Source organism: Triticum urartu, unplaced genomic scaffold (genome assembly GCF_003073215.2).
Source record: "Triticum urartu cultivar G1812 unplaced genomic scaffold, Tu2.1 TuUngrouped_contig_4843, whole genome shotgun sequence".
NCBI lineage: Eukaryota > Viridiplantae > Streptophyta > Magnoliopsida > Poales > Poaceae > Triticum > Triticum urartu.
This window is the reverse complement of record NW_024115466.1, coordinates 1,109-12,520: the sequence shown is the minus strand read 5'-3', so window position 1 is coordinate 12,520 and position 11,412 is coordinate 1,109. Positions and strand designations below refer to the sequence as shown.

The 11,412-nt window shown below is 45.1% G+C and overlaps 1 protein-coding gene across 3 annotated transcripts; it reads right to left on the bottom strand.

The window, feature by feature from the left end:
* Positions 1-8,338: 8,338 nt before the first annotated feature.
* LOC125528397 (DNA repair protein XRCC4) lies at positions 8,339-11,133 on the bottom strand. 3 transcript variants are annotated; one of them, XM_048692879.1, is made up of 4 exons: positions 10,735-11,133; positions 9,616-9,744; positions 9,251-9,385; positions 8,339-8,930 (listed from the first exon to the last, which is right to left on the bottom strand). In XM_048692879.1, exons 1-4 carry the CDS (start codon positions 11,038-11,040, stop codon positions 8,649-8,651), a joined length of 852 nt encoding a protein of 283 aa, XP_048548836.1. In that variant the 5' UTR covers positions 11,041-11,133; the 3' UTR covers positions 8,339-8,648. The 3 variants fall into 3 exon arrangements, with proteins under 3 accessions (XP_048548836.1, XP_048548837.1, XP_048548838.1); XM_048692880.1 differs by having other exon boundaries at positions 9,251-9,373; positions 10,735-11,132; XM_048692881.1 differs by lacking the exon at positions 9,616-9,744 and having other exon boundaries at positions 9,251-9,373.
* Between the last annotated feature and the right edge of the window lie 279 nt (positions 11,134-11,412).

Genomic DNA, 11,412 nt, shown 5'->3' with positions numbered 1-11,412 from the left:
CAAATCAGCGAGGTTGGTGAACAAGCAAGCCCTCACGTCGTACCCCATTCCACATGATTTTGACCATCTCCGTCATATGTGTATTATGAAGTTTTCCTGACTCATGCATTGGCCGGTGAGGCGTTTGATTCAGACAGAATTAAAATGCTTATTAGAAGATCACGTGTATACATATCACCCATCTATAACTGACGTACATTGATTTAAAGTTTTTTCACCATTTTGAATATTGTTAAAATCCTTTTTTTTTCTTTGTTTGCAGCGTTGTGTGATTCGAAGGAAGGCGAACAATGTGTGCTATGAATATTGGAGGCCAGAGTGGTGCGGCCCAACTTACGCCTTGTGCGTTGGACGCGAGCGACCTGCTCTGGCGATCATATCAGGCCAGCCCAGTCGAGCGAAGCTGCGAGGACTGGTTCAACATGGAGAAAAATAGGTAGGTAAAAACTGTTGATGGGGCATGCTAGGTGGACCTAACAATTGGGACCTGCTCATCAGAATGCTCGCAAAATTTTAAAATGGGTAAATTGTGGCAAAACTTTTGCTAAATGGGGTAAAATGGATGAAATCCTGCTAAATAGGGTAATTAGTGTCAAAAACATCAAAATAGAGGGTAAAAACTAGAATTCACTCTTCTGGAAAAGATTTTAGCAAAATTCCAGGTTAAAAGGAGGTATGAGGTGTATGCAATGGTTAAGCATCCTTGAGGACAGTTTACGATAAATACATACAAAACATATGCTAGAAAAGAAATGTGCCGAAAACAATATTATTCTCATATGACAACTAGTCATCTGACACATTAATATTATATCCTATATATACCGAGGCCAAAGGCATCTAGAATTAAAGATTTCTCCCAGATGGGAAACCAAAGAGAGGAAAATTTCAATGACGAGTAGATTGAGTTGAACAGGAGAAGCGTTGCCAGTGTGAACCAGAAGCAGAGCCACGTAGCCAGCGACCGGGAAGCATGCTGTCCACGGTAAAACGCTTGAACGGCAAACGACGAGTAGAGACTTCTTTCCAGGCAAACGAGTACGGACCTGGCCTGGACCCTAGTCTTCTAGCGACACTTGGACACGGTTTCGCTGAAGTTTCGGTTGCTCGGCGAGCTGCTGGGGCCAGTGTCAGCAGGTGTGTTGAATATAGCAACGTGTTATTTTAGTCCATGTTGTGGTAGTACTATTGGGATCTCTCGTTTGATTAGCATATCCATCGCTTTGTGGCATGTGTGCGTCGATGGCGACGGTGCCGTTCTCTGTTCAAGGTCCAAGGATGGTCGTGGCGAGGTCGTGGCCGAATACATGGAATCATGTGTAGTCCACCTTCCACGTGTTTCCTGTGTTTGCCTCCGCCTGTTCATATTGAAAAGGTTCTTGATGGGCTTCCAATGATTTGCTACTCCTGTTGTCTCAGTATTCTACTCGCCACTTGAAGGGCTTTCAATGATTTTCTACTCCTGTTGTCTCTGTATTCTATTGGCCACTCAAAGCAAATGAGCCTGTAGAACATGTACAACCGGAACCCCGCTCTCGGCCGGATAACCCGGTCAAAAGGCATCCAAACGGATCCCTCAAAGCTAGCCCAAACTTCGGGTTGCTCGGCACTCCTCAAGTTCAGTCCATATGTGGGACGGACATGCGACGCATGACACCTCCAACAGGTTGAACCTACCTTGAATCTACTCAAAGTCGACCAAGTCCTCCAAATCAACCGCACTGTTCCCATGTATGTCCTTCATTTTTCTGGTCCCCTCCCCCCCCCCAACACACACACACACATTGCTCCCTGTCTGTGTCGCCGTCCACGTTCATTGTCCGATCTCGGCATCGAGAACCCCGTCTCCCACCACCGCCATAGACGATGGTTCAGCAAAGTCTGTGCTGGTCCCTACCGTCATCACTTGCAATGCACAGAACATCACCCGGAGGGAGTCGCATGCCCGGTAGCGCGTCCAGTAAGCTGTGAAGAAGGAAGCTGCGGGGAGGAGCCTGCGGACATGAACTTGGGCGCATCTGGTCTGGCGACCACTTATGTGTCGTCCCACCTACCCGTGAGAGGGAACAAGTCGTCGGGTGTTCCCGTCTCCGTTTCAACATCCGAATGGGGTCATCCTCGATGGCTGCATGCTAGAGGACGCCACCATAGACATGGCGTACAACTCGCCCCAACTCCAAAGGCAGCGGATAACGCCGGCGTTGGGCATGCCCACGTGTTGTTGAATGAAGTAGCTGGCCAAGACATGGTACAATTTTGACCCATATGCCATTGTATGGCTTGGTTCGTTTGTTGCACATACAATTGGATCAATTTAGGGATGGTAGTTTAATTGTGATGCATATTTTTTTATGAACATGATAAATGATGGTCAAGAACTAAGGCATAATGGTATGGGTGATACCAATTCCCCTATGTTTGATGTTGGGCAAACATCGCACACTAAAAAAAGAAGGTAGCAAAGGCAAGAGGTCCGACATTCACAAGCCATGAAGATGTGTTGTGTGAATCTTGGTTGGCCACAAGCATGGATCCAATTTGTACAACCAAAACAAGGGCAAGCCATTCAGGTTGTCCCATTGTTGGTTGAAATTGAATGGAAAACCGAAGTGGTAACTTGTCGTTACAGAGCTCAAAAACCCCCACCAAGAAGTTGAAGAAGAACAATGGCTCAAGCTCATAACAATCTGTTGGATTGGATGACGACGACAAGCAAAATGGAGAGGTGGAGGGATGAACAACCAACCGTGCCAAAGAGGAATTGGCAGGTGAGGGGAAATGAGTGGGAGAAGGAGAGGGCTGTGCATGATGGTGCGGCAAGAAAATGTTTGTGGCATGGACAAGCATTTTTTTGCCAAGGAGGAGAAGGAGAAGTACAACCTCTTCTTGGATATTCAAAGGGAGATGGTGTTGTTCGACCGAGAAAGGGCGAAAGAGAAGTTGAGCATTGAGAGAGAGAGAGAAGATAGACTTGGAAGCAAGAGAACTATGCTAAATGAGAGTTTGAAAAGGAGAAGACAATACAAACAATTGAGATCGACAAAAAGAGGTTGAAGCCTGCGAGCGATGCAGAGGATTCAAGGATCATGTTGCAGGACGCTACCCTCTTGGAGGAGGGAAGCAAGAAGTTGCTACACATGAAGAAGAAGGAGACCGGCGCGCAAAGAGTATGCATTCTTGTATCGCCTATCTATGAGTTCTTAACTTTTATTTTGGCACGTGTTGAATTGTGGTTTATGTTGCTTTATTGAATTGTTGAATTCGTGATGAAGTGATGCTATATGATGGACGTGCATGGCTTTTCCTGAATACGAGGGTTTGCATATGAGGGGTATGGTTGTCCGGGAGGACAAATGAGGGGCCAGCCGGAGCTGTCCGCGGACGCGCCCTCAAACATTTAGGGGGTCGAATTTACCCAATCCGATTGTAGATGCTCTTAGAGCCACAAAACTTCCCATGTAGCAAAATACTTTTGTTTATATGGAGCTATTATGTTAATGAATCACAAAACTAACATTTAACTAGGGATTAGAAGAACCCTAATACACACCAAGTCACCGCCAAGTCAAGACTTGTATTGCTTTATCAAATGAGTTAGAAGTTGTATGCATATTTTAAAAGGAGGGTTTTTATTAGCTCAAAGGTCGGGTTAAAACGATAACAAAACAAATGAGTCCAACACCCATTCTGTACAAAATAAAGATCTATACACACATGCACAATTGCACACACGACGATGTCAATAATCTCCGGTGTGGAATAGGTCTAATCATTGATTTATATGTCCCTCCTGAGTTTGTGTATCTGTGTATGTTCTTTGTCCCTCCTGAGTTTGTGTATCCGTGTGTGTTCTTGGCCATGCTGAGATACCACACGTTCCGCTATGGGTACTCTCACCAATCTCGGTTATCTTGGAGCATGCCCAACCATGGCATCCTTGGTCCCTCGCACACCAGCCTCATACCTCAATAGGGGGCAAGCATGCCCAACCATGACATTCTTGTTTGCCCAATGAGGAACATTCCATCTTACCACATGGCAGCCATTCAATCAGTGTGGATTGTTGAATATGCTCATATGCCCCTTGTTAGGATGTGATTTCTCTTGGATGTTGTCCTTGCCATAGTCCATGTGTCATCCTGTGGGTCTTGTAGATGCACAACTGTGATCCCAAACCCTTCAATCTATGCCCTAAATTTTCACTTTGAGGATATAGGTGCAAGGGGTGATAAAGGGTTATCTCAAACCAAATAGCACTGCCCCATCTTTGGTCAGTGTCGATCATTAACGTGAGCCTCTTGATTAAGGCAAATCCCCTACTTATAGGTGCTTTCTTTCCTCCAACATTACATCAAGAACATACACCGTTTAAAATGAGATATATCACTCATATATGCATTTGAATTGGCATTGTGGTTTTCTTTGTGAGATTTGTCTGCTGCAACCTTGTCTTGTATCCCATAGTATCAAATTGGGTATGTGGACGATAGGCAAAAGAATGTGAGGGTCCAATAAGCAAAAGAATATGAGGTGAGGGTCACTGACCGTAAGACCGAATGTGTATCAAAGTATAAGTAAAGGGCATATCAAAGAAAATTAGAATAACCTAATTCACGATGTAGTCAACAAAACACCATCACACACAATATTATGGATGATGATCGAGTCAAGTAAGGAAATTTAATGGATAAATTAAGTGGTGAGGTAGTGCGTGATACACGATGTTCTTGTCAAACAAGGGATAACTTTCATCTTGAAGAGAGCAAGCTAAAAGTGATATATGCATCCTTGCACCCTCCTTCACTATCATCCAAATACACTGAGAGACACCATTAAATCTCATATACTAGCATGCAGTGATCAACCGCCATCGTCCGGTCTTTTCTTCGACTCATGCGATTTTCACCTTCATTCTTGTCTATTTCTGCCACTTATACTTTGGATTACGTTGCTTGCATAGAGGAGCCAGCTAGGTCATGGGGATAGGGTGGGACCATCTTTTAGGTTAAAGTTGCAACAATAGCATGATAATTGCGGTAGGGAGAGGATGGTGGCCCCAAGTGAAGTCACTTCAAATTTATCTGGTCTCCAACTTTGTCTTTTGCATCTCAACATTCCTCTGAGCATCTATTGAAAAGGTTGTAGTCTTGTAGAAGTCCAAATATCACAAGTTGTACCTCATCAATTAAGAGCTGCATGAGTCGACCGCCCCAACAGGTGGCAACATAAATTAGCCGAACTCACTGTGGCCTGGATATTGAACCACGGTTTTCATTGCCAGATCATTCGTATGGAACATCAAAAGCACGATAGTTATGAAATAGGCGAACCACTAACCAAAACAAACCCGGCGTCACCATCACCGCTGCTACCATGAATTTAGACTGGAGTTCTTGATAACATTTCACCAAATCAGGAGTCCACACACAGAAGACAAACACCATGAATTCTTCAGCCTTGGCCACAATGGCCACACTAGGATGGCAAAGGATCAAAGATGTCAATTAGAGGGGGTTTGAAGCTACTACATTTTTTTGTCTTTTCTTAGTTGATTTTAGGGAGCTAGGAAAAGGATAAGCAAAGTGGGCATAGAGACGAAGATGAAACCCAAAGTTCACGTCCTCGGAGACTCCGTATGAGAGGTGGAGACCAAACAAGGCATCATGCGATACCAAGTCTCGTCTTCTTCTCCCTAAGCTCGTCCAACAAAGCCCGAGCTCAACCAATTAGGGTAAGTCTTGATGGTGACTTCCAACCTTCACAAACTTTGGGGCAATCCACAACTTAGAAGCTCACGAGTGACACCAATCTCCTAGGAATATCCAACCTCCAAGAGTAACAAGATCAAGGGAGGCTTGGAAATTTGCTCAGATGCTAAATCTTTTGGTCAAAGGAGGGGGAAGGCTTGGATCTGAACTTGGTTTAACTTACCTCCCAACCCCCTCCCAAATCTCTCTCCCAATCCTAGAAAATGGCTCAAATGGCGCCAAGGGATAGTGGAGAATAGCAATGGGTCCTAGATCTGAAGTTTTGCTTGCAGGGGTAGTCAACTCCGTGGGGGAGAAAGGTATATATATAGCTAAGTAAAAAAAAACTAGTCGTTTATTACGAGAATCACACATACGGACGATTCGGGCTATTAGCCTTAGACAGCCCACAAACCCCTATTACTAGGGATTCAAGCTAGTAAATACATTCAAAGTGCTCCAGTGAAACATGTTGCCGGACAGCCTGGGATAATAACCAAGCTACTTTGGGGCAGAGCCTGGATAGAGAGTTGGATGGTCGGACGGGGACTTCACACCAACCCAACCCTATCTCAACATGCCATGCCACGGACACTCCAGGTAATCACCCCGGATAGTACGACCTATAAACCGAGTGGCTTCAAGCAGAGGCAGTACACTCTCCTGAACCGTCCAGCTCCTTGGACCGATCCTAGTCATTCTGGTGTACGTCTAGACTGCCAGGACTATCATTAGAAACACACTATCATTCCACACAATTCTGTGTGAAAAATCTTTTCAAATCTGTCCGACATAAAAAAAACTATAAATACAGTGATCTAAAACAGCAAACGATAGCAACGGCGCCTGCTATCACAGATAATCACATTTTTTTGTGTTTTCTGTGCAAAGTCACAAACATTTTCCCATGAAATTTTGCAGATTCCTAGTGTATTACTCCCTCAGTAAGGAAATATAAGAGCGTTTAGATCACTAAAATAGTGATCTAAACGCTCTTATATTTCTTTATGGAGGGAGTACAAAATTTACATATTAGAATGTTTCATGGATTTTCTGAAACCGTAAACACTCTTTGATTCTTATTTTGAAGAAAAGGCTCACTAAAGATTGCGAGGTAGAAGCAATATCCAGTCAGATGGCATATCTCAGGAGGAGAGTCACAAAGCACACATGAAGTAGAAGTTCTTAGAGTTTGAAGTACCTGAACAAGACATATTAACCGATTCCAGCTCCAAGGAAACAGGCTGAAGTTGTGAGCTCCCTCAGCGAAGTTCCTTCCGAGCGATTCTACTCACACCCATTTCAGATTTCACCTCTGCCAATTTTTCAGAGGCATAATTAGATACAAAGATACACATAAGAATGAAAAGATTTTGCTTGTAAATGGAATGGTAGATCAAAACAGGCAAATAAATTCAACGGATTTGCACTACGCACACAGGCAAAAATTGATATATGGTGTTTTTTCTCTCAGCTGGTATGTTTGGAGGGATGGCTTTCAGTGCAAACAACACTAAAAGGAAAATCGAAGAAAACTATTTCGAAGGAAGATCAGATCACTGCGGCGTTGAACTGCCAATTTGGAGATGTAGAACCGGTGAAAAGGCAGAAAAACACTGCACCCTCGTAGCAAAACATAAGCCCTTAATCTTCCTTGGGAAATCAAAGGATATTAATGCGAGTAAACGATTCAAAGCTCTAGACTTCCTAATGATTTTTCAAGCTGCGTTTAGACCGTCCCAAAAATTTGATGAAGATGAGTGGCCCGAGAGCGCATTCCAGCCAAGAGAATCAAAGAGAGGGCGTCCGGATGGAAGCAAACAGGGCCGGAAACGAGTCAACCCACCGAAAGAATCCCAAGGAAGAAGAACAGAAATCTAATGAACAACCACATGGTGATGACTGATGACGAAAAAAAAGCTCTCACCAAGTATATCATCTGATCCAAGCCAGCTGACGGATCGAGAAGGAGACCCTGCTCTGCTCGCCGCCCCCAAGCCGCTGAAAGAATCCCCGGTCCCAGTCCGGCAAGCGATCGAGCACCTGAAGAGCGCAACCAACCAAGAAACGCGATGAAGAAGACGCAGCAGAGAAAATCACCCAAGAAGAAAAACCACAATCCCGACATCAAAGAGAAGATGCAATCCTAACCTGCTCTCCTCTTTTGCTTCCCGATCCATTGCCTGCTCCGCCATGCTTCTTCCTTCCTTCCTTCCTTCCCCGAATGGAATGGCGGGAGGGGGAAGGAGGAGGCGGTCAACAGCAGGGAGTGTCTTCCCGCGTGGAATCCACATGTTTATTCGGTCCATGGCAAGGAAAGAGTCTGAACTCTGGGCGTCGAAGCTTTGACTCCAGGAAAAGAAGACCCACTGATTGATTGCCGCCCATGCCCACCCAGATGCATAAAAAAAACGTGACCGAAGACTGTTCTCCGCCTCCTATTTTTCCTTTTCTTTTCCAAGCGTGAAAGAGACGGGCCGAAAGCGCCACCACCTGACTACCATCACACATGTGGAGTTCAGGCGTCTTGCAATGAGAAACACATGCCTGCTATGACTTTCCACGGGTCTTCAGGCAAAGGCACAACCTCAGGAATGAAAATGGTAGTATTACGTGTGCCAAAACACATGTGGAGAAATGCATCTGTTCCCCATGAACTACGAGCTAGTGGCACTAAAACAACTATACAACTGCCGCCGCCATCGGATCATCATCCTCACAAATAATTAAATTCGGCGCCCATCATCCTCTAAGCATAAGCAAAGCACAAAACACGTGAAGATCATTTGCCGAAGGTGCTGCTACATGACTAGGACACTCGAGGAAATGAAATTAAACGACACGGGGGTCACTCGGGCCCGTCCGGCGGCTAGAGTAGCTTTTTTGCTTCGTCCGGGTCACTCACTTCCGCGTCCTCTTGCGTCCCCTCCGGCCCCTGGAGGTGGCGGCGGCGGCGGACTTCTCAGGGGAGCTGTGGGGGTCACCGCCGCTGCCCGTCTCCGAGGGCTCGTCGTTCACGCTGTGATCTTTGTCGCTCCCGTCCTCGATAGGCTCTGTTCTGTCGGTGGAGTGGCCCTCCTCCTCCTCCTCCTCCTTTGGAGCCTTCTCGGTGGATTCGAGCGCCGCGATTCTGTCCTTGAGCTGTCTCAGCTTGGCCTTCTTCGAGTTCAGAACGGCCACAAACTGAAAGCAACGGCACAACAGTGAGTTCCACTGAGCAGCGCATAACAAGACCAAAACACAAGCCTTCAGGAGATTTATAATTAATTCAGAACGGAATGGGAATAAGGCTGGAGTTTAAAAGTCAATACAGTAGAAAGCAGATAACTCTGATTAATTAATGATTAGAAAAACGTGGCGCTCAACGACCTGTGATGGTAGACTAGTAGTGTATTCCTGTAGAAGCAACAGGGATATGTAGACTGATGCGAATTCCGTACAAAATTGCATACCAAAACATGGCTAGCGGCTCACATGAAACAAGTCGATGTACGGAACTGTACCTTTGTAAAGGAGGCTTGCTCAAACTCAGCCTTCTCGGTGTTAAATCTTTCACTCTGTTGCAAGCAATTCTCAGCTTCTTGTTTCACCTTCTCAAATGATTGCGTCTTCCTGACAACCTCTTCCTGATAAGAAAGCTAACACCTTGGTAAATTCAAACACTCCATTATACAGGCTTAATCAAGTTCAGCAATACCTGCCAAACAATCAATCCTACAACATCTAGTTACTTGCTATTTGCATAAAGTGAATGAACTGCATATAAATGGTCGTTGGTCGGCCCACTTGCACCCCGACAGATATTGGCAAGTATTCAGAGAAGACCACAGAATTATAAATGCAAGAGATACAGAGCAAAGGGACGTACACTCAAGCGTATATTTGCATCCATAAGAAAATCCAAGACCTCAGCTATAGTCTGTTGTGGGTGGGCTGCTGGCTGCAGTTTCCAACGCCATTCCAGCTTGGTACCTTGTTTTTCAAATGTCCATGACAACTGGTTGCAAAGGGCGATATGTCAGAAAATAAAAGAGGAAAAAAAGATATATAAGGACACTGGATGTCCTTCCATATAAGCTATAAAGCAAGAAGAACCCCCTTTCAACATAAGTATCGATTGTATAAACCACTCTCCGCTTCAGACATATTTCAGGATTCAAGATTGCAGTAGACAGCAAGGACATACCATGTGAGTAAATTGAAAATAACAGTACCTCAAAGGTTCAAACAGATTGCTAAGGCATCAAGACAACGATAAATGAAGAATGTGCGTCAATCTTAAAGGGAGTGATAAGAAGACACTACAAAGGCATTTTTTAGATTAACTTTTATTTATTAATGAACAAGGCATTGTTTATATGCTAAGTTTAGAAAGGACTGACACATCATTGAAATGTATAAATAGTTAGTACAATATATATGGTTAAACACTTGTTATGGCAAATGACTTACAGATAATACCAAATCGGCATTTTTCTCAAATTTTAACTCATTAATATCTACAACCGTCCTTTCCATGAAACCAAGCAAGTGGAGTTTAACTTTGCAACTGTTCGCAGACTAGGAGGACCTAAATCCAAAACCATGAATGGAAGTCTTGTCTTAATGGGTAGTACATTGGCAACAGCAACATCACAAATTGCTCCCCAAATAGGGTGCAAAAGAAGCACATCACCATCACTACTATGAAACCCATGACATGTCAACATTAATTACTTTTTGGTTCAAAATAAACACAGGTTAATATTCATCAAGTACACTACTCTTGGATGAGCAATATTGTTACATGGGAAATAGTCGATAATAATGAGCAAAATTGGCGAAATAAGCGGTGAAGAAATGTGACACTTCACACATCAAGCAACATGAAGACAGTTAGACGAATTTAAACTCGATCTTAAATTAGGAACCTTTCCAGATTAACCCAACACTTTAATTTATCCATATAGCAACGGAGATAGGACAAGGGGACAAGAGCGGAACGCACCCTGCGGCCGGCGCCAGCCTCGTGGAAGGAGTAGGTGGAGGAGGGCTGGTGGAAGGCGAGGTAGCGCTCGGCGAGGGCGAGGTACTCGGAGACGGGCTGGTCCCATTGCTCGGCCCGGAGGCGCACCTCGGCGTCGGAGGCGTCGGCGACCCAGGCGCCGGCGCCGTCGGTGACGGCGAGGGAGAAGCGGGTGGGGAGCCAAGTGGCCTTCACGAATATGCCGCCGCCGCCCGGCGCCTTGGGGTCCTCGACCGCCACCGAGAGCTTCGCGCAGCTGTGCCTCGGCGCCGCCGCCGCCGTTGCCATGGTCGCCGAGCGAGAGGAAATCGACGGCTCTAGAGTCAACGCACGAGGAACCGACGACGTGCAGAGGAAGGGCTGACTGTGGGCTAGGCTGGTCCGGCCTTCTCTCAAGTTTAGGGCTTGATGCATGTGCACCGGCAATTGAAGGCCCAGGAATACAAGCCCAACAGCGAACACATCACAGAGGTGTGCACTGTGTGTGGTTTGAGCGCATGCATCAAGCCAAGAGAAAAATGTTCCAGTCTTCAAGATTTGTTCACAAATTCAAAGAAATGTTCACGTTTACTTAGGAATTTCAAAAAATGTTCACGTTCGCAATTTTTTTTGAATTCCAACATTGTTTGTGAACTCTAAAAATGTTCACGAATTCAAAAT